This window comes from Lissotriton helveticus, chromosome 7 (genome assembly GCF_964261635.1).
Source record: "Lissotriton helveticus chromosome 7, aLisHel1.1, whole genome shotgun sequence".
Classification (NCBI taxonomy): domain Eukaryota; kingdom Metazoa; phylum Chordata; class Amphibia; order Caudata; family Salamandridae; genus Lissotriton; species Lissotriton helveticus.
Window position 1 is genome coordinate 1,427,837,225 of NC_136068.1, and position 27,233 is coordinate 1,427,864,457.

The window sequence follows — 27,233 nt, forward strand, 5'->3', positions numbered from 1 at the left end:
CACTGATGACATCTCAAATGACATCACTGATTACATCATCCAGTTAATGTGTGTTTTCTGAAAATTAAATATGTTTTATATATGTATAGCTCAAGGTCGATGGAAAAATAAATGGGTATATAAGTGTCTAAATGAATGATTATTTTTGGGGAAAAATTGATTGTATAACTGACTGGTTAAGTGTATCTTAGTGAATACATGGGTTAGTGAGTCATGTTTAAATATATAAACATCTGTATCAGTCTCTCACTTTGTGTATAAGTGGCTGCATGGTTTCGTGACTAGCTACGTGAGTGTCTAGATAGGTTATTAGTTGTTTTTTTGAGTATCAGTATTATTGTCTGTATAGCTCGGTGGGGGGTATTATGTCATGCATTGATGCATGAATGAGTGACTCACTGCTTGTATGTGTTGAAGACAGCATGTGTGCAGGACTGTATGGGTGGATGAGTGTGTGTATGGGTGTGTTAGTGAATGAATGACTGTCTCAATAGTGTCTTTATGAGTAACTACATGTTTTAAACGAATATATGTGAGTTTTGGTGTATGTGAGAGTGAGAGATTGGAAGAGTGCCTGTATAAATTAGTTTGTGTTTCTATAAGTGATTGCTTAATTGAGTAATATGTGTAAGTTTCTGTAGCAGTAAGTGTGGTGGTGTGTGTATAACTGTATATGCAATTCAATTGATGTTTCATACTTTGTTTGCATGTGTGACTATGTGTGTGAGTAACTCTATGGATGAGTGTCATTGTGTAACAGGATGTATAGGTGTATGAGTACACATGATGAGTGAGTACATGAGTGACTGTATAGGACTGTTGGTGAATGAGTGGATGTGTGTGTAGATCTTGGAATTACTAAATAGGTATGTTGTAAGTGGTATTGGTATGTCCATTGTTTTGAAAATGTTAGTTTCTATTTTTGAGTGTCTGTGTCAAAGGTTATATTAGGGTGAGAGGAGGTCTGCCACTCTATCACAAGGATGATGTCATCAGTGATGTCATTTGAGAAGTCATGAGTGATGTCATGAGTGATGTCACTGACCATGTCATGAGTGATGTAATATGTGACGTCATCAGCAGTGCATTGCTGGCGGGCGAGTTATAGTTAGCTGAACTAACTATAACGGGGGAATGTCAATGGTTTTGTATGAGTGAAATGTCCAACTAACTATAACGCCCCTGAAACCTATGCTTTTTTCAGTGAATTACTAAGGTTTTTTAAATGCTAAATCCTAACTATAACCTGCCTGAAACCTATGGTTTTTGCAGTGAATTTCAAAGGTTTTTTTAAATGCTAATTTGTAACTATAACTCTGCCTGAAACCTATGTTTTTTTCAGTTAATTTCAATGGTTTTTTTAAATGCTAATTTCTAACTATGCCTACAGAGGTAGGACATGTTAAGAAAAACCACACAGAAAGAAAAAAAAGAAATGCTGAAAGAAGCAACAGACGTCCTCAAAGACAAAGAAAAGCGCAGGAAGAAGGAAGACGTGCAGAAAGAACAAACAGAGGAACAGAAAGAGGCCTTGTTGCAAAATCATCCTGTACCCTCAACTTTTTCAGATGGGTACTGGTGGTAACTGACTCTGACTAACCAGTCCTAGAGCCAGTGCTATGCTAAAATACACTTAGAATACAGTTAAAACACCTACATACTCTAGGTAACACTATGCGTTGGGGTACACCTGTGATCACCATGGTCTCCTCTGTAAGACCCTAGTACATAATAGGGCAGGGGGATTAAAACTACCTCTTAAAATGCGCCACAGGGTGCGTTTGCACACTGGTGAAGGGAGGGGGGTCTGAGCTGACTTGTGCAAACACGCCGTGTGGCCGTTTTAATTTGGTGGATAAAGTCCCCTTGAATCCTGAGTGTCCCTTGGGTCCAACAAGCCCACCAGGTACCTCCAGTTAGCACCCTTGCAGAGAGGTGTAAAAAGGGGCACGTCCTGGACCACCTCTCTGCAATGCAAAGCAGTGGCTCTTACTGGAAGCACATGGTGGGACCTCAGGATTGAAGGGGAATTAATTCCCCAACTTACAACTCTGCCTGGAGGCGCGTTTGCACAATGATGAAGGAAGGGGCGGGGCCTGAGATGACATGTCTGCAAACACGCCCTGTGGCGCGTTTCAAGTTGGGGAATTAATTCCTTTTCAATCCTGAGGGTCCCTGGGGGCCAACTAGCCCACCAGGTACCTCCAGTACGTGCCAGAGTACTGCTTTGCAGAGAGGTGTTCAGAGGCCACACCCCTTTTTACAAGACTCCGCAAAGCAGCTCTGTAGCGCTTACTGGAGGTACATGGTGGACTAGTTGGCCCCCAGGGACCCTCAGGATTGGGTTGTGCATTTTGCCAATTTAAAAAAAAAAATGTTATTTTTTTGCCCTTGGGGTCCTTGTGGGACCCCCTAAGTAGGCTTAGGGGGTCAGGGTGTTTCTACCCTGCCCCCTTTCTTCTTTTTTCGCGTTTGTTTGACTTATGTCTTGTGCCTCGGTTCTACCGAGGCACAAGATGGCTGCCAACACTTCCTGCTTTGGAGTGTTGACAGCCAATTAGCATTCAGCTTGTGATCGGGAGGGTGCGTGGATCCTGCGCGGCCATAGATATCGAAACTTTTTTAATTTTGGTTTTCTCAGCAAATACTGAGCGGATTTACACCATTTATCAAAAAGGGATCTTTCTGAACCAAAGGCTACCTTTTTGCCAAATTTGGTGTAATTCGGTTCAGCAGTTCGGGCTGTAGCCGTGTCTAACGTTTCCTATGGGAAATTGAATGGGGAAAATCAGTTTTGGTAACCCCCTTTTTTCTCAGCCCCTGCTTGACGAATCACTCTGAAACTTCCAAGATAGGAGCAGACCAGAGCGGGCCACGAGCTTTAAAACTTTTGCAAAGATTCGTCAATCGGCGCCAAAGTTATTGGGAATAGAATGTTGAGATTTTCCTATGGATACTAGGTCCTAACTATAACTATCTACTGGCGACCACCAGTAGATAATTAATATATATATATATATACATATATATCCAGATTTACAAATAGTTTGTGTCTATACAATACAAAAGGGGAGGTATGTGGAGGAAGGGAGAGTAATAACATATGGTATGGAATATGTGGGAAAGGATGGGAAAGGTGAGTGTTCAGCAGGCCGGGAAGCCCATTGGGAAAATAGCAGTGTATGTCTCTCTATTTATTTATTTTCTAGCATAGCGCTTCTGTAGGAGTAGGGTGGACATTTTTTTTCTTTCTATTTTTCTTTTTTTTTTAAAGAAAAAAAAGCGTTCTAGTGCTCCTACCCCTCCCAGGTTATTGTATCCCTGCTCATAGTCCCCCATCCAGCCCATGGTACCTTCTCCACTTGCCCCAGACCTTGCGGAACTTCTTGGGACAACCCTTCGCTTTGTATGTGACCCTTTCAGCGGCCATGTAAAGATCTAATCCTCTCCTCCATTCTTCCAGCCCCGGTGGTGCAGCCGCTCCCCAACACTTAGCTATATCTCTCTTTGCAATTACCAACACCAAGACCAGGAAAATCAATGAGGGGCGGGCCAGATCCACGTCGTTCGTCATGCCTGGGAGAGTCAACTTAGGCTCAAGTTGGAGGGGAGTTTCCAACACCTCGCCCAGCTCACTAAACACTCCCTGCCAGTACCTCTGAATCATGGGACACGACCAGATGATGTGATAAAAATTCCCCCCTGTGGCACAACATCTGAGGCTTCTCGTGTCGTCAGTCCTGCCCATCTTATGCAGTCTTTCTCTGTCATAATAGGTTCTGTGGAGTACATTAAATTGGCTTAGTCGCAGCCTGGATTTAATAGCTACCTCCCTAGGGTGCATTAAAACCGTGTCCCAGTCTACGTCATCCATGTTTCCAACCTCACTCTTCCATTTCCCACTGAGTTTGCCCAGGCCGTCAGTCATATTGTTCATTAATGTTTTATATGTGAGTGATACTGCATTTTTCATGTATCTGCTCTTGCAGTAGTCTGCCCTCTAGAGGTGCGTATTCCGGGAGCTCATCCAGTTGGACCTGTTCTGCTCTCCAAGCGTGCCGCAGTTGTGCATATTTAAGAAACTGCGTATGATGCAGACCAAACTCCGCCCTCAGAGCTGTGAATGGTTTCAGCTCCCACCCAGCCACTATGCCTCCCAATGTTGATATCCCGATGTCGTCCCATCTCTGGAAGCCCTGTAACTTATTTAGTTCCGTCAGCCACGTGCAGTGCCAAATCGGCGTCTGTCGAGTAGATTTTTTCCCCCATCCGGTGCTTGTAGTTGCTTTGTTCCACAACCCTAGGGTAAGCCCAGTGGCCGGGAGAAGCTTCCTGCCCTTTTTACCCCCGTATAAATAATACAGCAGCGGTCGCGCTGACATACAGTGCCGCTCAAGGGCATATGTAGGGTGGTCTGCCTGTACATGTAGCCAGTCGTTGATTAGAGCTATTTGTTCCGCTCAATAATACGCCTCCAGGTTCGGGAGTGACATCCCTCCGCTGTACTGATGGCTCTGAAGGGTGCTCAGTGCCACCCTTGGTTGTTTGCCCAGCCACAGGAAGGACCTAAGTTCTGCGTTTATCCTTTCGAACACTTTTTGTGGCAAAGGGTAGTACTCATTTTGCAGTGCATATATAAATCTGGGTAGCGTGATCATCTTGAACATTGCAGCTCTCCCTAGTATGGTAAGGGGGAGCTGCCTCCACCTCGTTGCGTCCTCTATAAAGTTCAGTATTATTCACTCTATATTTTGCTCATACGACTGTTTCTTGTCTAAGGTCACGTATATTCCGAGGTATTTAAACCTCTCTACTGTCGTCAGCAATTTTCCAGGCAAATTCGGCCAATGACCTCGCCCCTTGGGGTCGTAGAGGACCGACTTGTGCCAGTTTATCTGGTATCCAGCGTATGTTCCATAGCGTTCCAGATCCGAGAACAACTCCGGGATCGTGGTCTCCGGTTGTGTGATGTATAGCAGGACGTCATCCGCGTATAGCGATATTTCCCCATTCTGAATCCCTTAATGGCCTCATTTTGGCATATCCTGGCCGCCAGCACCTCTATCGTAAGTGCGAAGAGCATGGGGGACAGCGGGCAGCCCTGTCTAGTTCCCCTCCGGACCGGGAAGTCCCGAGATACAGTCCCGTTCACTCTCACCTTGGCTTTGGGTTCCGTATAGAGCAGCCGAACCCACTTTTGGAATTTAGGGCCAAAACCGAACTTAATTAGGGCGCCCTCAAGGAAGGGCCAATGGACCGCGTCGAAGCCCTTCTCGGCATCGAGGGACAGGAACCAATGTGATTCTTCTCTCCCTTGTACCTCTTGCAGCCAGTTATGAGTGTGTCTGAGGTTAAACCTGGTGGCCCTGTCTGGGAGGAAGCCCGTCTGGTCTAGATGGACCAGCCCCTTGATCACCGCCCGAAATCGTAGCGCCAAGATAGTCGCCAAAAGCTTCACCTCTATATTCAAGAGGGAGATGGGGTGGTATGACGTGCAATCGTCCTTCGGTTTTCCCTCTTTATGTATCTGAATTATCGTTGCCATACATAGGTCCGGTGGAAGTCTCCCTTCCAGTGTCGCTTCCTCGAAGAGTCCTTTGAGATGGCTCGCCAGGAGGTCTGCCGTTCGTTTAAAAAATTCCGCCGGAAAACCATTCGGGCCCGGCGACTTGCCCGTCCTTAACTTAGTCAGGGCCACCGTGATTTCGTCCAAAGTAATGTCTGCCTCTAGGCCTTGTTGGTCTTCGGAAGGCAGGGCCGGCAGCTCAATTGCTGCCATATAGGGCAATGCCTCCTCACAGTTCCTGAGATCTCTGGCCCCATAGAAAAGTTCATAATGAGCAGCAAACCCCTCCGCGATCTGAGTGTCCGATCTAAGCAACGTCCCCTGGGAGCCTCTGACTTGCTCCACCCATCTGGCTGCACGCTCCTTCCTACTGAGCCATGCCATTAACTTACCTGACTTGTCCCCGACGTCATACAGTCTGTGTAATGTGGCCAGCGCCTGGGTTTTAGCCTCTCCCGTCACTGCCTCTCGGTATTGCTGCTGCACGTCTGTCAGTGTTCTAAGCATCCCCAACTCCCCTGATGCCTGGTACTTTCTCTCAAGGTCTAGTATTTGTGCCTCTAGCGCCCCAATTTCAGCGTTGAGTTTCCTCCTCTCCCCCGCCAACCTGTTTTGTGCTCTGTCTCTCATGACCGTTTTAAACGCCTCCCAAAAGACTACCCTGGATTGAACCGTCCCTTTGTTCTCCGCTATATAGACCTTTACGTCCGCTCTTATACCCTTCAATATAGTTGTATTTTGTAGGTCCCAAGCCGTCAATCTCCAAGATCCCCTGCTGTCACCACTCCCTCCCCCCACCCTCGCCAGTAGTGGGGAATGGTCGGAGATCCCCCTCGCTTTGTATTCAGCTACATTCCCTGTCTTCAAGTTCTGTCTGGGCAGAAAAATGTAGTCCAGCCTTGAATATACTCTATGGACATCCGAGAAGAAGGAGTAGGCCCTCTGTTTGGGGTATAGCCACCTCCATACATCTATCAGCCCCACATTGGAGATTGTTTTGGATAGTGCGGTCTGGGTCCGGTCTCTAGAGCCAGCCCTCGTCCTGTCTAGCACTGGGTCCATTACGTCATTAAAATCCCCCCGAGGACCTGTATGGTGTTAGCTGTATCCAGAAGTATATCCACGACCTCCCTAAGCATAGTGGCCTGTAGCTTCGGAGGAGCATATACCGAAATTATTGTGTATTCTCGCCTTCTCCACATCCCCTTCACCAGTACATAGGTCCCTTGCGGGTCCGTCCATGTCTGCGCAATGCAAAACGGTGTGGTCTTCTTTATGAGTATGGCCACCCCTCTCGAGCCCATAGTGAATCCTGCATGTGCCAATACTTTAAACTGGCCTCTAGCCAGGAAGGCGCAGTTTGTACCCTTGAGGTGTGTTTCTTGCAACAGGGTTATGTCTGGGTTTAGCCTTTTTATATGTGCATTCACCAGTCCTCTCTTTATCTTGCTGCCTTTATCTTCCATGTTAGTACACTAAAGCCCTCCCGCTCTCGATTCTGAGCCGTGTTATCACCCCGACATCCTGTCTTGTTGTCTGGATTGTGATGCTGGTCTCTTGTGTGAGGATGGCTTCTGAGCTACCAGATCGTGCGACCTTCATGATATATTTCCCCTCTCCTCCCCCCTCAACTCCCCTCTTCCCCCCAGCCCACCCTCCCCCAACTGCGTGAATCCCATTCATTCTGACTCTTTGAGCAACCCCAACTACTCCCCACTCCCCCCACCCTACCTTCCTCCCCCTTCAGTCCCATCTTCTACCCCCCTCTGCAATAGGACGTACTGGCAGGAAAAGGCCTGTCGCCCCCCCTGTGCCCCTCCGCTCTACAGACCTACCCCAACTTGTCTGCCTAACAACAACTACTAAGAATGTTTTCCCCCAAAGTCCACAGTTGTGTGCGGTAGTTCAGTGTAAGGGAAGAAAGAAAAAAAGACAAACAAAGAATACTGTATAAGTAAGAATTGGGTGGCGTGAAAATCACTTGCGTGTTTCCAGTCCTTGAGCCGATATCTCGTCCATCCAGCTCATCTCCTGATCAGGTATTAAGATCCTTACTCTCGCCCTGCATGTGGGTCCCTTCATTGATGGCGTCCCGCTCCATCTTGTTGATTGCCGCCACCAGAGGGTGTAGTGACTGCTCTTCCGCCTCGTCGCTTCCCGACGTGACGCCTCCTGGGTCCTCCTCTCCCTCGGAGCGGTCCAGGGCTGCCAGACTGCGGAACCTAGATCCTGCTTGACTATCTTGTTGTGGGGATCCAGGGTCTTGTTGTCTCCTGGGAGTCCGGTTCTGCGGGGGATACGGCGTCGTTTGCGTCTTCCTCGTTCCCCTTGTTCTGCGTTTCCTTTGTGCTTTCACCGTCTCCCATTGGGTCCCTGATGTAGGGCCCGCAGCCGTCGCGTCTCGCTCACCGTCCTCTCGCCTCCGGATTGGCGGGCGTTCCTCCAGCCATTGCCATGCATCATCTGGATGTGTAAAAAAGTAAGTTTTTTCTTTATAGATGACTTTACGTTTAGCTGGAAAGAGCAGCATATATTGGATCTTTAGGTCTCTTAATTTTGCCTTCACCACGTCAAAGGAGCGTCTCATCGTCTGTACTTCTTGGGAATAGTCTGGGAAGATCATTATTTGTGAATTTTCTACCCGTATCTCACCCAACTTTCTGGCTTCACGTAGAATTGAATAAACATAAAAGACAGGTGTGCACCCTGACCCCCCCATCAGATGTATACAATACAAAAGCCATGCCATAAGTACATCAGTTATCGAACACAGAGTATCAATGACAACACATTTATGAATATAGCGGGCAGGTGTGCTATCTCCTGACACATCGCTAGTCTCCCACTCCCAGCTCTCTATACCTTTACCACGGCAACCACACTTTTCCCCATTTTTTGACACATCCCCTACTTTTGCACACTGTTTCTTTGGCCCTCTGGCAGAATGAAATCTGGAGTATATGGCAACCTCTCTAGGGCTCTAAACCGCCTCCTGCCAGTCCTCGTCATCTATGGCCCCCAGGTCTTTGACCCAGGCTTCTCTAAGAGCAGTCAGAGGGTCTGGTATGTTGTTCATCAATTTACGATAAATCGTGGAGGTTGATTTGTCCTGAATGGGATCCAGCAGTAACCTATTTTCTAACGGGGTGTAGTCTGAAATGGAAACTCCATTGTGGATAGGTGTGCGCAGAGCGTGCAAGAGTCTCAGATAAGGGTATCTCTGTGAGTGATGCAAATCGTACTCTTTTTTGGAGATATTCAAAACGTATGGGGAGAATCTCCCTTCCACATATCCCCCAGATTTTCTATTCCTATTAATTTCCATCCCTTAAAGCCCGACAGCGCAGCTACTTCACTTAAAGGATCACCCACCCACAGCCGGGTTTTACTGTCTGTTTCTCGGCCCAGACCAGCAGTTTATTGGCTTCCTTCCAGCACTGGATCACCACTTTGGGCATTGTGTCCATTTTGTGACACATCCCTGATGCAAAACTCTTTTTAATATTCACAAAATGTCAATGTGCATGGCTTTGTAGGAAAAACCAATGAAAGGAGATGTATTGCAGTGCCTTGCATTACTTTGCATCACCTGGGCATTCCAAGGATGGTGCACGGGCATTCCATTTTCTGAAGCAAACCCATATTTACAAAGAGTTATAGGCATGGGTTTGCGCCAAAATCATGTACTTGCCTGAGGGTGTAGACATATTCTCCTCGTTATTTCCTCTTTGCATATGTGCTACATTATGCAGTACAAATACAATGGTAAAACAAGCATTAGAAATGCAATCGGGCTCGGATTTATTTGAGTTTGAGCTAATGGCATTGTAAATGGTAATGTATTTTTGCTAAGTGTTATGGAGTGTATTAATGTTGTGGTGGTGGTGGTAGTGGTAGTACTGCTGGTGGTGGTAGTGGTAGTACTGGTGGTGGTGTTAGTACTGTTGGTGGTGGTAGTGGTAGTAGTGGTGGCTGTAGTAGTGGTAGTACTGGTGGCTGTAGTAGTGGTAGTACTGGTGGTGGTAGTACTGGTAGTACTGATGGTGGTAGTACTGGTGATGGTGGTGGTACTGGTAGTGGTAGTACTGGTGGTGGTGGTACTGGTAGTGGTAGTACTGGTGGTGGTGGTACTGGTAGTACTGGTGGTGGTACTGGTAGTGGTAGTAGTGGTAGTACTGGAGGTGGTGGTACTGGTAATGGTAGTACTGTTGGTGGTAGTACTGGTGGTGGTAGTACTGGTAGTGGTGGTACTGGTGGTGGTGGTACTGGTAGCGGGAGTACTGGTGGTGGTGGTACTGGTAGCAGTAGCATTGGTGGTGGTGGTACTGCTGCTTGTAATACTGGAGTGTGTTAATGTGGTGGTGGTGGTAGTGGTAGTACTGGTGGTGGTGGTACTGGTAGTACTGGCGGTGGTGTTAGTACTGTTGGTGGTGGTAGTGGTAGTACTGGTGGCTGTAGTAGTGGTAGTACTGGTGGCTGTAGTAGTGGTAGTACTGGTGGTGGTAGTACTGGTAGTACTGATGGTGGTAGTACTGGTGATGGTGGTGGTACTGGTAGTGGTAGTACTGGTGGTGGTGGTACTGGTAGTGGTAGTACTGGTGGTGGTGGTACTGGTAGTACTGGTGGTGGTACTGGTAGTGGTAGTAGTGGTAGTACTGGAGGTGGTGGTACTGGTAATGGTAGTACTGTTGGTGGTAGTACTGGTGGTGGTAGTACTGGTAGTGTTGGTACTGGTGGTGGTGGTACTGGTAGCGGGAGTACTGGTGGTGGTGGTACTGGTAGCAGTAGCATTGGTGGTGGTGGTACTGCTGCCCGTAATACTGGTAGTGGTAGTACTGGTGGTGGTGGTACTGGTGGTGGTAGTACTGGTGGTGGTAGTGGTACTGGTTGTGGTAGTACTGCTACTGGTAGTGCTGGTGGTGGTGGTAGTACTGTTGGTGGTGGTAGTGGTAGTACTGGTGGCTGTAGTAGTGGTAGTACTGGTGGCTGTAGTAATGGTAGTACTGGTGGTGGTAGTACTGGTAGTACTGATGGTGGTAGTACTGGTGGTGTTGGTGGTACTGGTAGTGGTAGTACTGGTGGTGGTGGTACTGGTAGTACTGGCGGTGGTGGTACTGGTAGTAGTGGTAGTACTGGAGGTGGTGGTACTGGTAGTGGTAGTACTGTTGGTGGTAGTACTGCTGGTGGTAGTAGTGGTGGTACTGGTGGTGGTGGTACTGGTAGCGGGAGTACTGGTGGTGGTGGTAGTACTGGTAGCAGTAGCATTGGTGGTGGTGGTGGTACTGCTGCCCGTAATACTGGTAGTGGTAGGACTGCTGGCGGTGGTACTGGTGGTGGTAGTACTGGTGGTGGTAGTGGTACTGGTTGTAGTAGTACTGGTACTGGTAGTACTGGTGGTGGTGGTAGTACTGTTGGTGGTGGTAGTGGTAGTACTGGTGGCTGTTGTAGTGGTGGTACTGGTGGCTGTAGTAGTAATAGTACTGGTGGTGGTAGTACTGGTAGTACTGATGGTGGTAGTACTGGTAGTACTGGTGGTGGTGGTGGTACTGGTAGTTTGAGTACTGGTGGTGGTGGCTCGGATTTATTTAATTTTGAGCTAATGGCATTGTAAATGGCAATGTGTTTTCGTCATGTGTGAAGGAGTGTGTGCATGTGGTGTGTAGTGGTATTATGTAAGTTGTATTGTGTAATGCTGTGCTTTAGATGAATATGTTTAAAAGTAAAGTGTACCATACTGCGATTGCTACAAAAGTCAATTGTGGATGTGTTAACAATTGATGCGTGCACTGATGGCTGGTGGTGTGTGTGCTTGGTGGAAGAGAGCACTATCGCCTGGAGGTGTGTGTGCCTAGTGGAAGGGTGCACTGCCGGCTGGTGTGTGTGTGCTTAGTAGAACAGTGCACACATGGCTGATGTTGTGTGTGTTTGGTGAAAGATTGCACTAACGGTTGCTGGTGAGTGAGCCTTGTAAAAGAATGCAAGATAGCTGCCTGGTAGCGGTAGCATTGGTGGTAGTGGTACTGCTGCCCGTAATACTTCTACCAATCTGCACTCTGCACTACCAATCTGCACTCTGCACTCTGCACTACCAATCTGCACTCTGCACTACCACTCTGCACTCTGCACTACCACTCTGCACTCTGCACTACCACTCTGCACTCTGCACTACCACTCTGCACTACCACTCTGCACTCTGTACTACCACTCTGCACTCTGCACTACCACTCTGCACTCTGCACTACCACTCTGCACTACCACTATGCACTACCACTATGCACTCTGCACTACCACTCTGCACTCTGCACTACCACTCTGCACTACCACTCTGCACTACCAAACTGCACTCTGCACTCTCACTATGAACTACCACTCTGCACTCTGCACTACCACTCGCACTCTGCACTCTGCACTACCACTCTGCACTCTGCACTACCACTCGCACTCTGCACTCTGCACTACCACTCTGCACTCTGCACTACCACTCTGCACTACCACTCTGCACTACCACTCTGCACTACCACTCTGCACTACCACTCTGCACTCTGCACTACCACTCTGCACTACCAAACTGCACTCTGCACTCTCAATCTGCACTCTGCACTACCACTCGCACTCTCAATCTGCACTCTGCACTCTCACTCTGCACTCTCACTCTGCACTACCACTCTGCACTCTGCACTACCACTCTGCACTCTGCACTACCACTGTACACTCTGCACTACCACTCTGCACTCTGCACTAGCACTCTGCACTACCACTCTGCACTCTGCACTACCACTCTGCACTCTGCACTACCACTCTGCACTACCACTCTGCACTCTGCACTACCACTCTGCACTACCACTCTGCACTACCACTCTGCACTACCAAACTGCACTCTGCACTCTCACTCTGCACTACCACTCTGCACTCTGCACTACCACTCACACTCTGCACTCTGCACTACCACTCTGCACTACCACTCTGCACTCTGCACTACCACTCGCACTCTGCACTACCACTCTGCACTCTGCACTACCACTCGCACTCTGCACTACCACTCTGCACTCTGCACTACCACTCGCACTACCACTCTGCACTCTGCACTCTGCACTACCACTCTGCACTCTGCACTACCACTCTGCACTCTGCACTCTGCACTACCACTCTGCACTCTGCACTACCACTCTGCACTCTGCACTACCACTCTGCACTCTGCACTACCACTCTGCACTCTGCACTACCACTCGCACTACCAAACTGCACTCTGCACTCTCACTATGCACTACCACTCTGCACTCTGCACTACCACTCGCACTCTGCACTACCACTCTGCACTCTGCACTACCACTCTGCACTCTGCACTACCACTCTGCACTACCACTCTGCACTACCAAACTGCACTCTGCACTCTCAATCTGCACTCTGCACTACCACTCGCACTCTCAATCTGCACTCTGCACTCTCACTCTGCACTCTGCACTCTCACTCTGCACTACCACTCTGCACTCTGCACTACCACTCTGCACTCTGCACTACCACTCTGCACTCTGCACTACCACTCTGCACTCTGCACTAGCACTCTGCACTACCACTCTGCACTACCACTCTGCACTCTGCACTACCACTCTGCACTCTGCACTACCACTCTGCACTCTGCACTACCACTCTGCACTACCACTCTGCACTACCACTCTGCACTACCACTCTGCACTACCACTCTGCACTACCACTCTGCACTACCAAACTGCACTCTGCACTCTCACTCTGCACTACCACTCTGCACTACCACTCGCACTCTGCACTCTGCACTACCACTCTGCACTACCACTCTGCACTCTGCACTACCACTCGCACTCTGCACTACCACTCTGCACTCTGCACTACCACTCGCACTACCACTCTGCACTCTGCACTACCACTCTGCACTCTGCACTACCACTCGCACTCTCGCTCTGCACTACCACTCTGCACACTGCACTACCACTCTGCACTCTGCACTACCACTCTGCACTCTGCACTACCACTCTGCACTCTGCACTACCACTCTGCACTCTGCACTACCACTCTGCACTCTGCACTCTGCACTACCACTCTGCACTCTGCACTACCACTCGCACTCTCACTCTGCACTACCACTCTGCACTCTGCACTACCACTCGCACTCTCACTCTGCACTACCACTCTGCACTCTGCACTACCACTCTGCACTCTGCACTACCACTCTGCACTACCACTCTGCACTACCACTCTGCACTACCGCTCTGCACTACCACTCTGCACTACCACTCTGCACTACCACTCTGCACTCTGCACTACCAATCTGCACTCGCCACCAGACACGCCGGACTCGTGGAAAATTAATGAAGTGACCTAGAGGGTGAGGATGGGATACTCCGCTACCATCGAGTTCGTAGAAGAACAAGATTACATACGAAAAACAAGCAGCACAGAAAGCATCACTTTCGCGATCGCAATTGTTTAAACAAGCAGCACATAAAGAGATCACTTTCGCAATTGTTTAAAAAAACCTCATCTGATGCATGTGATTCTCTACATTGCTGGCCGGCTGTTCATGCGCGCACACAGAGCTGAAGGGAAAAAAAACACAGCAGTGCACACGCTCCCAGCACCATCTGCCTTCAATTACCGGCACCTCGGACAGCGGGTAATTGAGGATTTATGTATTCTTCTGCGCGTGTCCGAACACTTTATGCAGGAAGTGGACATTGACAAATTCCTACGGCCTATGGCGTGCTGCCTTACTTAAACACAGCCTTGCCTGGACGAATCACTAGGCAGATGCCAAAAAAATGCGGCGCGCACTAAGGAATGTGGCAGCCCGGACCCCTTTCAGAATTCTTTTTTTTTTCGAATACATAAGAGCTCGGAAGCTCCGCCCCCACTTCGTGGTGATGTAGGCCCGAGCCCTAAAAAGCCTCCATGGACATTTTTTTTGCAGTAAGGTACCCCTTCCTGCACAAAATCTTTCCTGACCACAATGCAGTCACCCTTGCACTATGGCACTATGACACCCGCATTGGCGCAAGACCGCCCAAATTGTGCCAGCACATGGAGAGAGCTGAACTGTACTATTTCTTTGAAGAGATGGTGCAGTTCTGCTCTCAGCTTATGCAAAGCAGCGCAGCAACTGTGCTTGCTGCGCTGTATTTCAACATTTCTTAGTAATTATGAACCTTATTAATCGGTTTACTAACAAAGCCGCAAATCTGAACCCCTAGAAGTACTCTTTGAATGGTTGTAAATGTACTACTTTTTAGAATTTATAAATGTTGATAGTAGAACGCTTGGAAAGCTAAACCATTATCAGGTTTCCAGGCATACTACAGTCAATCAAACACACAAACGGTGATGGGACAATGCTTGCAAATGGTCTAACCACTGATAATCCCTTAGGTAGCATTTCAAACCTTTGTTTTTCGCCCAGTGTGCCACTCAAGACAGAAGGCCTGATTTAGGGTTTAGCAAACAGAGTAAAGGCAGACAGGGTGGCAGAGGACTTCACTGCCTTAACTTCTCCCACCAGATGTCTGCCTGCCCTTCGCACATTCCTATACATTGGGAGAAAACGCCGTCATGGGAACACAGATTTAATTAGCATTGAATGAGGAATACACATTGCTCTATCCAAATTATAACTGAGCCCTTTATGGAATACGGTGCCATTTCAAAGTTCTATGCACTGTAGAACATATGTCCTTAGTGTAAAGATTTTAACAAATTCATACATATGAGTGTGAGAAGCTGCAAAGATTTTTCTTTTTCAATATTCATGAAGTTATATGCAAGGTTTTAGAAAACTGTGAAGGCTGTGGAATCATTTCTTTGGCATGTTAGCGGGAAAACTATATTTTTTTCTGCAGAAAATTTAAATGGCACATCCTTTGATTAACACTAATAAAATGGTTTTGCATAAGATATATTTGTCCAAATACAGTGAGGGATAGGTTTACAAATTTTTCATGGAATGCAGCTCAGCAATCAAATTTGCTCTGCTGGCTGTGCAAGTGGGAACCACAGTGGAGACAGGGGTTGCAGTCATCTGCAGTCTGGCAGTGCAGTGGGGCCTCACCTTTCTGGATGCCCCCATTCAGCCCAAGGCCTATGAAATCCACGAAATACAGGAGTTTCAGGGGCCCCTCACCACATTCTGTAAGAGGGTTTCATCATTTAGCATTATGTCGCTGACGTTTTGCAATGCTTTGTGACTTGAATTCCAGAATATCTGCAGGAACTGGATTCCCCAGAAACATCTGGTACAGCCTTAGGCCTGGTCCACAATGCTGACCAGCCAAACCAGGTTAAATCATCAAAAGTGCGAGCGGCAAAAGTATCAGCATAGAAAATCCTTCTAAGGCCGCCATTTCCTCCCTGCAAGAAGGAAAAGAGTGGCATGAACATGAACCTAAGAGACCCCGAACAGAGGTCGAGGATACTGCATAATGATATTCGCCACCTGCCTTTGGACATTACCAGCAGACAGCACTATAGGGTGTCAGATCGTAATTGGGAGCCTCAAATATTGGCCGTGGAAAGAGGAGCTAGAAAAGGGCAAAATGCCATTTACATGGGAGTCTAAAAATCACTACTAAAAAAATCCTCTCTCTAAGGACCAATGTGTCAGTTCTCCGAGACAACAACACGTGACTCCATTCCCCAAGACTGGAGGTCTTGTTAAGAGTCCCTCGCCAACCAAAAATCTGTAGAGCACTGAAGCAAATGCAAGTCGGCACCTTACAAAACATGTAACTAAAATAAAATCTGCAAGATTTATAGCAAGTCAAACACTCCTTATCCACTGCACAATACTTTGTGGGCATTCAAGCAAAGCAAGCACAGCACCCCTGCTGCCCTTTCCCAGAGATGGCCACCTCTGAAATGGAAACCCTGAGCCCTGGAATGAGCTGTCAGCGTGAAGGACCAGCCCATCTGCAACTGCTTTTCGAGCGATGGAAGCAGATGTCTTGTACCTCAAACATCAGGCATGTCAGCATCTGCCTCGGATTAAAAGGCATGTTTAAAGGAGGTTCAGAGGAAAGCAACGGGGGTCCCTCAGACTTGTGCACCCTACGAGAGAAACAACTGGCTGTGAGAGGCTATGGAGAGGAAAGGTCTCCTGGAGGGTCAAGAAGCAGAAAACAAGCAGCAATTCATCTGCAGAACAGTGTGATGGATTCAGTCATCAGGTACCAATGTTGAGGTGGGTACGGAGCAAGCTACTGACGGGAAGGACAAAACGTACACAGACTAGATCTACAACAACGCAACTGTTAACAATTACTTCTGCAAAAGCGAATAACATCACATATGTGTTTATAATACGTAGTTGTTCGTGACAGGACAAATTAAAGGTTCTCTAGTAAGTGCAGAAAAGCATACAAGAAACATCCTGTCCTACATGGCTCAGATATTCTGAAGTTAGTCGCCCCCTATGTCGCCTTTCACCACTTGCGCTGAACACTGCACGGGGTTCAATAAATCGTGTGGCATTGCAGAATTCATGTAAACAATAACACAATATTTATGGAACGTTATTATTTTACTTAAAAAAATGTAAGGGTACGGGTTGTATGACAACATTTAATCGAAAGAAATGCCATCTTAACTTATGCTCCTTAAATATTGCAAACGATATTGATGGCTCAATATTATTTCAAACAATATTCTGCTACTGAACCTCCCATCCGCCTCCCTCTCCCCATCACCAAGACGGCATACCCAGTGCTTGACTTGCAAAAGAATAAGTGCCGGTGCCCAGGCTGTGTAGTATTAAATCCACCTCATGCCTCTTCAATCCATTGCTGGACAATGCCTACTCCTTTATCAGTGGTTAATTTGTAAAAAAAAAAGTGTTGGGGTTCACATCAGGAGGCAGCTTGCACCAGCCCATTTCTCCTGTTAGTGCCGTCTTAAACAGAACCTACTACTAACCATGAAAGTGGGGATAGGATGTGGCATAATGGACAAAGATGCCAACTTCGGAGCTGGGAAACAGCGAAACAGGGATCCAGCCTCGGCGTCGGATCAACATCCTGTATCTTGATCTCCTGTGCCTACATTAAATGAATGTGTCCTTAACTGGTGCTCATGAAAAGTGCCGGTTTTGATGATTAAGTGCTGGTGCTGAGCACCAGAAACCACCATCTCAAATTTAGCACAGCCCTTTATCTCAGTCTTGTTGGCCCCTGCTTGCTCAATTTGTGGCAGCTTTTCAGTCTTTCTCATCCTCCTCCTTTCCATTTCTGTATTTTTCCCTCTCTTACTCTCGGGAAACGTCTTAGGTCTGGTCCCCAAAAAGGAGTCCCGGTGGCCCCCGCAATCAACCACCGGCTCAGATTTAGCACTGCCAGTACCTCATGAAGCAGTGAATTCAGTGTACAGATTATTCAATGTAGTAGTGCATGGTGAAACAGTTCTAAACATAGGGGCCGATTACGATTGCGGAAGGCCCATCACCGCCAGCCATGCGGTGGCGGTCCTTCCGCAATATTACTGCGATTTTCCTCCGCCACATTATGATAGCGGAGAGAATCGAGCTCGGACTGCGGTGGACACAAAGATCATCTGCCACGGAACTGCCACAGGCAATAGTTGCGATTGCCTGGCAGAGCGGTCTGCACTAATGAAATGGCGGTGGTGCCTAGCAGGCACCGTCCGCCAGATCACAATGCTATGTGCAGCCAACCTTTCTGTGGCGGGTAAACCACCATTGAAAGGCTGGTGGAGATTGGGTTTGGGGGCCCGTTGCGGGACCCCCTTGTGTTGGGAGTAAGTGTGGGTGCACTGGGGGGGTACCCATGGTACCCCCCTATATTTCACTGCACCAAGTGGCAGGCACCGTACTGCTGTGAAATGCACAGCATGCCATTTTAACTAAGCATGGGCGGCAAATCCGTTACGTCCGCGGATTTTTCGGATTTTTGGTGAATACGCAATCCGTGTATTTTACGTATTTTCCTCAAAATCCGAAAAAATCCGCGGATGTAACAGGTTCAAAAGTTGAACCCCCACCCACTCATGTAATGGCGCCAGCAAGCTGCCAGCGCCGTTGTAAAATAGTTACAAAGTTAGCTTGCACAGGAACCACTAGATAAAACGAAGCAGGTGCTGCTTTATTTTATCTAAGTGCTTCCTGTGCAAGCTAACTTTGTAACTATTTTACAACGGCGCTGGCAGCTTGCTGGCGCCATTGTAAACACACACATGGTCGCTGGAACTAGTTGAAGCTCAAATGCAGTGACTCATTCATCAGCCCAGAAACAATCGAGAGCGTCGTCGAGGCTGGGCAATGTGCCTTCTTTACCACATCTATCTACCGTCGAAAGTCAGCTGTGATGCTGGATAGAGGCCTTTGCATCCTTGACTTTCACGAGCACAATCCCTGTGCTGTTCCTGTGACCTGGAGTCTCTGTATCTTCATCTGCTGCTCTGATCGGCCTCTGACCTTTTATACACACAAGAGGCATGTGCAGCACAATCCCTGTGCTGTTCCTGTGACCAGGAGTCTCTGTATCTTCATCTGCTGCTCTGATCGGCCTCTGGCCTTTTATACACACAAGAGGCATGTGCGTGCACTCGCATGGAAGCCCCGTCCGTTTGGCCATGAGTAGGCACATTGTGTTCGCACGGGTTTCTGCACGTTCGCGAGCGTTTTGTACAATAAAACCCTCGCGAACTTGCAGAAACCCGTGCGAACACGCAAAAAAATAAATACGCTAGGATCCGCGGATTTTGCGTATTGTCGCAATCCGCAAATACGCAAATCCGCAGATCCGCGGATTGCCAATACGCAAAATCCGCTCATGCTTAATTTTAACTTCACGGCTGTCAGCAGTACCTGCTGCAATGTTAAAATGCAAGATCCGACTGCTTTGGTGGCGGTCGCATCCTGAACGGGTATGCGGGACCGCCGCATGTATTGCGGATGGTCCCCGTTCCCATCACGATGGCGGACAGACTCCAGTCCGTCTGCCATCGTAGTCGGGCCCATAGTTCCAGGTTTTAGTTGTATTGAGTTGGTGAGGTGGGTGACAAAGCAATTGCTGTGCATTCATAGGTGATGAAAATTGGGGTGCGGGATGCTGTAGTAACCCCCAGAAAAGCATTGCGAAGTTCACATGTGAAAAATAATAAACATGCTTTTAATTTTTTTTTATATTATTGCATTTGCTTTGCTTCAAAGTCAAGGTCAAATGTCAGGCTATGTCTTGTGGCAAATTGCTACTTTTTGCTTTGTCATGCAGATTGGTGTTTACTTTTCCTTGACAGCAAAGTAAGAAGATTCTGTAAGATGAACTGTGTGCCAATCTTGGTGCTGAGGGTACAGGGAGCTTGAAAGGAGTAAGCTGTAGGATGTCTTTTTTTTCTAACACAACAAAATGTGAATACCTTTAAGTGACCTGTACAAATACTTCAGGAATCAGCAGTTATGAAACCTAAATGAAGTACATTTTTTGTAATTCTGAAGTGTGATGGAAACAAATATTTTAATAGGATCAAAACAAATTAATACACTTAGTGATGAGCAAAAGAAATATTCGCTGAAATCTAATTTCCACACATTATCTAAGTGCACTATACCATTTTATCAGTGAAACTGTACATCTGTGCACAGTTACAGGCCATTTCATTAGAAAATATGCTGCCTGTAAGTGGCAGTGCGCTACCACACCATACATTAGTAATATATTTGCAAGTGTACTCCAAAATGCACCACCAGCCACATACCACACACATCTCCTTCTGAATACATTTGCCACACGTTCGAGTAATGCTTGAATTTTTCACAGTCCCATGACTTCAGTGAGGTAATATTGATGGCTGCACGTCCACTTTTAAAATTGTTCCAGTACCACTGTGTGCATTTGTAAATCATGTTCCAAAGAAGGCCTTGTCATTTTAGATTCATAGCTTGGTAACTGCATCAGATATGTGAGAGGACGGCTCTTGAGTAATTCAACCTCTCAGTGAGACAGAGCTTCCATCTTGCACATTTGTAATTTGATACAAATACAAAGGTGGACAGAATGCCTGGGGACAATATAAATGTTCTGGATTGCACTGAGATTAGCTTACCTTTAAATCATAATACCAACACATCGTATTCTAGATATATATGATAGAATAACACTATCTAGCCATATAGTGGGAACAGCAATATATCCATTCAGACATACATTTTTCATTTTTGCCATTTAATGTATTCATTAATCATAATCAATATCAGCATGGCAAATTTAATGAGTCCACACTATTGTTTTGCTCTTGAGCAATATCCTTTAAATTCATAGTGAACATTTCTTTCCTTCTTTTGGATTTGAATCATACAAATTGGCATGGTATTGAGGGAATGAGGGGATAGCTTGACTGTATTATTTTAGCTTAACAGAACACTGGTAGTGTCACAAAAAGTGCAGTCAGTCTCCAGACCAACCATTATTAGTGACTGTTGGAATTGGCCCTTTTTTCAGGGTTATCCCCAAACATTTTGCTTCTTCCTCCTATTTTTCTCAACCTTTTTTGTTGGCTTTAGTAGTTTAGGCACTTTACCAGTGCTAAAGTGCATATGCACTCTGAGTAAATTATGATTACAATAGTTTCTCCCTGATTGGCATATTTGATTTACTGGTAAGTCCCTTGTAAAGCGCACTGAGTGTGCCAGGGCCTGTAAATCAAATGCACTAGTGGGCCTGCAGTACTGATTGTGCCACCCACATGGGTAGCCCCTTAAATGTATCTCAGACCTGCCATGGCAGTGTCTGCGCCCAGTTTTGAACTGCCATGTTGACCTGGCAAGTGCACCCTACTGCCAGACACTACCCTTCCCTTTTCTTACATGTAAGGCACCCCTACAGTGAAATACTACCAATTTCGTGTTTCACTATTGCAAGGCTATCTGTCCCATAGGATAGCATGGGAGGTACTTTTCTAGCATCTTACAAGTATAACATCCCATTTGGACGAGATGAAGGAATAACGTTTAGGTTCTCTAAACTCCGAGTTTAATAACACATCTTTTAGTAAAGATGGTTTTTAAATTATGTGTTTGAAAATGCCACTTTTAAAAGTAGGCATTTTCTTGTTTAACAATTCTGTATGCCTCTGCCTGGTTGTGGATTGACTTTCTAGTTTGGAGTGACAGGGGCTGGGGATTTGTATTCACTGTAGACAGCCACTAGGGGGTTGAGGTGTGCCTGGCCCCTCCTGGATGACTCAGAGCTGAGCTGAATAGACCTTGACTGCATTTAGAGTAGTGGGAGGAGTTTTCATTGTACCTGAATAGGGCATGTCCCCCTTGCACAATGGTTCTCCATCCCCTGTGGTCATACTGCACAGAGTAAGGGCAGAACTGGTTTGGACTGGGTTCAGAGACCAAATTGGGGTATAAGTAATGAACCTTAAACACCACAAATCTAGATCACTTCTGGATTCAAGAGGAACCTTTGCCAAGGAGAAGAGCTGGAGAGCTGTGAGGAGGAGTACTGCCCCATTTGCTGTGTGCTGTTGGCCTGCAGTTGCTGCTTCTGCCAAGGAAAGGACAAAGACTAGAACTTTGCTGTGAACCTGCTTGAAGAACAATCTCATACGGCCTGTGTGTGCTGGCTTTCTGTTCTGAAGTCTATGGGACACACAGACTTCACCCCCAGCTCCCCTGCTGAGAGTGGTAACCTGTCAGGAGGTGCCTATTCCAGTTTTGGGCCTCTGGAGGTTGTACCTGCTGTTGGTAGACGGAATAACTTGAAAGAAGCAACAAAAGCAATATCTGACTCCGTAAGCGATGCCTCTGTGATGCTGCAACCTGCACCAATGCCTGGGGCAACGCTTGTGAAGTGCATGACGCACCGCCCAAACTGCACCGCAGCTCCAAATTCCTTCAATGCCTGCCGATGCCTGCAGTTATCGGCATTTCCGACGCCAGTGCTCGCACCGACTCTGTCATCCCCAACGCCTGCATCCTGTTATCACGGCACTGATAGCCACCGAGGGGGACTCCACGAACTCGCCGGCTTTACACCGCAACTGGAACTGACGCAACTGACTAGCCCTGTCCTGGATTAGACATGTCGCCTACTCGCGAACATGAGGCCTCACTTCCCCTGTGGCAGTCAGGGAGCTGGCCTCGACTTTGGCACTGAAGCCTCACCTCCATGACGCCGTGCATCAAGTCAGTATCCCATGTGTCAGGACATTCTATAGTTTCATACCTACAGGATAAACATTATCATGGTTTCAAAACTGCTCCACTTCTTGAGATATAGTCTTGTCTAATTCTTGGAACATATTCTAGCAAAGGGTTTACTTCACCTATTTGAGTTTTTAAGACTACAATAAATCAAAGTTAGCAAATGACCTCCATAGATGCATAAATTGTATAAGTGGCTATACGCATTTATAAATAGCACTTGGTAACTAGGCAGAGCAACATTTTAATTAGGCTTCATGAAATTTGCATAATTAAAAAAATTGCACTTGGCACAATTTTGGACTTTTTTCTTGCACTAATGAGACTGGTTCGATCTGAAAATATCTTGTCAAACATCACTCGGCTATTGATATCTTTAGTTTCCTTCTTACATGATAATAGTTTTGTTTATTTCAAACTTATTTCAAAGTTTTACACACTTCCTTTCACTTCCAACATAGATTCTGGAATTACTTTTAGTGACTGTTTGCTCCCTCTTACTGTATAGACCCAGGAGGAGAATCTATAGGAGTAGTTTGGAACTGATTTGGGTTGTTCACCCTTCTGGTGTCAGTGGTTTGATTATGATCAGCAGGAGCAAAAGGCTATGCAATAATGATCGATAGCAATTTGGCAAACAATTCTCCAGAACTCCTGAACCAAATTTTCTAGTAGTACTTTGTAGCACATGGATCTTTTTCCAGTTGCTGCTCCAGCCCAGATCATATGTTCTAGATGTATATAAAGAGTAATTTAACTGAACAAAGGTTTGAAATATTTAACATTTTTACATACCTTTGCTCTCATTGATTTTTCTGCTTCCAATTCGTCCTCCAGTTCATCAATTCGGATCTAGAAAGGAATATTATTGATACAATTATCTTCGTTTTAATGTATTTAGCACTATGCAACACAAGGAGAGTATTACAGAAGGATTGCGTTTTAGTTATCAGGCCCATCAGGATCATTGATAGTCGGTCATATTGACCAATAGTGATATAAACCACTGGGTATAGTACTAGTGACAGCTGCTGATGTTTGAAAGTAATTTGAAGTAACACTTGTCTCATACTGTATTGAGCCAGCAAAGTGAGCAAGCTCTACTTCTTCTAGGAGAGTTTGGGGTTTCTGTCCCTAAGAACATTTTAAACATGATGGGGTCAAACAGTACATTTTCGAACACAGTTTTCACATACATTTTCTAGTGAAACCAATAGGCTCAGGAATGGCATATATGAAATATTCAAGAATTTTCAGGATGTCCTAGGTAATTCCGACCTTTCCTTAGATTTGACTCCATTTATTTAAAATTTGCCATGGGTGTCCCCATTTGTGAAGATTTATCTCCAATATGCCCGTGCCAGTACTTTCCTTCTGTATGCCAGAATTATTTGTCTCCACTTGCCAGACCACGACATCTTAAAAAAAAACAGAATCATCTACAAAGCCAACGTGACCCAAGCAACTGCCTGCATATATGGCTGACAAACGCACTACCTCAATGGCTGTCAGTACTCCTGCAGCCAGGAGATGACTGGAAATAGATAAATGCAAAACATTTTAAAAACAGGACAGCAGCAGATCTTATCTATTTATGCACCCAGGATCTGGTCCAACATTCCTGTATTCATGAGAACGACCCCAACCATTCTTTAATTTAGGAAAGAGCTGAAGGCGCACAATTTTAAAGATCACTTCATCACAAAGAAGAAACTGTCTACCTACAGTTTCAGAACCCAGCTTCCCATTCGAATACTTATTGACTGTACCCTTGTTTTTGTCCCTGCAAAACACTCTGCTGCCTTTTCAGTTGCTCTACTCAAGTACCACTTACATTCATCTTTTCCATCTATGCACCCAAAATCTACAACAAATATCTCTGTACCCATTAGGACTGCCCCAACGCTGTTCCAGTTTAGAAAATAGTTGAAGACATACCTCTTGGAAAAACACAATATCACAATGCATTAAACATCTACATAACAGCTCATTCTGTTATGGCTTGTTAATTTTATGTTTGTCTTTCACCTTGTACAGTGCTTTACTGCCTTTTGGCTTGGTTCACACTTTAGAAATACCACAAACATACATAGATATTTATAGATATATAAACACTTTTTTCAAGTACGCAGGGCCTGCATTTGCTGTAGGTTACCAACACTTATACCATTGGTACCATGCCCATAATAAAATAACTACCTCCAAGATGCCAAGTCAAGTAGCACACATAGACCTAAACAATTGTACATGCTGCCAAATACTCACTCTTTTACACTAACACACTCACTCACATACAATCTCACATCCGCACACAAGCCCTCACATGCTTACACACATATTGTCATCCACAAATACACATTCACATGCTTTTTAATACTTGCATTCTCTCACACTCACACACTATGTAAACATCCCATAGAAATCTCCTCATATACTTGACATTATAAAATCCTGCTTGCAGGAGAAGTATGCCTACAGGTGGGTGGCTAACCTACTGGATTATATAGGTATCCCTAGATGTTGGAATAGGGTAGGAACTACAAGGGTTGTCTGTTACACAGCACAAACAAGATGTAAAGCATTTAGTAAAGGAAGGCTCTAGGAGGTGCTACTTAGAAGATGCATGTAAGCAGTAGCAGTTTGGTGGTGGGAGTGTTCCTGGGTGGTGATGTGGGGCAGGGGAGGGGAAGGTTGGCGGGTAGTAAACTATGGAACACGGCCAAATGCAGGTAAGTAAACATATAAATAAATAAAACGAATTTCGTTGCTGTTGGTCTCTAGTTGGCAGAGGTAGGTAACAATGTCCAAATAGGGACCCTTGCTTCTAGTCAGGGTAAGGCGGATACACTCTTTAGATAACCCCTGATCACCCCCTTGGTAGCTTGGCACAAGCAGACAGGCTTATCAAAGGCAATGTGTAAAGTATTTGTACCAACACTCATAGTAACACAGTAAAAACACCACAAATGGACCCCACACCAGTTTAGCAAAATAAAGTTATTTAACCTACACAAGACCAAAACGACAAAAATCCAACATACACAGTTCAAGAATATGATTTGCAAAGAGTTCTAGGGTTTGCTTTAAAATAATCCACAGTTGCGTCACGTTTAGCCAAAAGTACCTTTAGATGCGACAAAAGTTCCAAATGGAAGCTGCAGCATTGAAAAACAAGCGATGCGTCACTCCTGAGACCCTGGGGAGGCGATGCGACAGCCCCGCTGGATGCAGCGGGCGTGTTGTGACAAAGCCGGTCTGTATGAGGAGGGATGCGATACCTTGTATGGATTCTGGTGCGCAGGTTCCGTAGGAAGTGTCTCGCAAAGGCACGATGCTACGATCTTGGGAACGGCGATGATCTCAGGTGCGGCGGCGATGCGCGGTGCAGCGTCGATCTTCTCCTACCGCGGCCCCTCGATACGATGGCTCTGCGACGATACTCACAGCGACAGGAATCTTCCCGCGCCGGGCCGATGCGTTCTGCAAGCGAAGGATGCGTCGGCTCTTGCAGCGACAACAGGCGCTGCGACGATCTCAATCTTCGTGGCGGCAGGAATTTCCTCGCACTGTCGGGGATGCGCTCCGCAAGCGAGCGATGCATGAAAACTTTCAGATTGTCTTTGTTTCTCCTTGTCCAGCTTCCCAAACAGCGGGCCACAACTTCCAGAGGCCCCTCAGTCGGATTCAGCACTCTAGGAAGGGCAGAACTCTCTCAGCAGAGTTCAGGGGGATGCTGGGGGTGAAGTCCTTTTGTTCCTGGGACCTCTTAACAGGAGGACAGCTCTCTTCAGGCCCTTGGAGATCTCTTCAAGCAAGGGGACTAAGCACCAACAAAGTCCTTCCCTTGTCCTTGGCAGCAAAGCAACTGCAGGTCAGCCCACAAACACATAGCAGGACTGTCCTTCCTCTTAAGTCTTCCAGCTTTCTGCTTGTTAGAGGGTCCTTCTTGATTCCAGGATGATCTAAAGTTCAGTGGTCTGGGGTCCTGTACTTATAACCGAAAACGTCTGTGTTCTCTTTGTGCAGAAGGGCTCTGAGCCCGGTCCAAACCAGTTCTGGAGCACTCTGTTTACATGACTCCTTCTTTCCTTTCACAGTGCAGAGCAGAAACATCAGACGCCCCACAGGAGGTAGAGCCAGCATTGTGGAGGGAAAGCACGGCCCTGGAGCATTTTCTTGACATGATTCCTTCTCTCCTTTCACAGTGCAGGGCAGAGACATCAGACGCACCACAGGGGGTGGAGCTAGCACTGTGGGGGGGGCAGGCACAGTCCTATCCAGGTCCAGGTGCAACTCCTCCCTCAAATCTAGATGCAGATCTCTCTATGCACCACTGGGCAACTCATTCTGTCTCCTGGAATCCCCCAGCCCTGTCACTCACAAACCAGACAGTCAATTCACAAACAGCCAAAGGCACACAGAAAGGTCAGACAAGAAAGCAGCCACTTTCTAAAAGTGCTGCTTTCAAACACAGAATTTAAAAAC

At 46.6% G+C, this 27,233-nt stretch overlaps 1 protein-coding gene across 4 annotated transcripts in view; it reads right to left on the bottom strand.

Moving 5' to 3' along the window:
• Positions 1-27,233, bottom strand: part of MYH16 (myosin heavy chain 16) — a 1,068,458-nt gene that overhangs the window by 516,414 nt on the left and 524,811 nt on the right. For all 4 annotated transcript variants that reach the window (XM_078654769.1, XM_078654768.1, XM_078654770.1 and 1 more), the window contains one exon: positions 23,544-23,600. In XM_078654769.1, the coding sequence (XP_078510895.1) occupies positions 23,544-23,600 (57 nt within the window). The remainder of the gene's footprint in view (positions 1-23,543; positions 23,601-27,233) is intronic.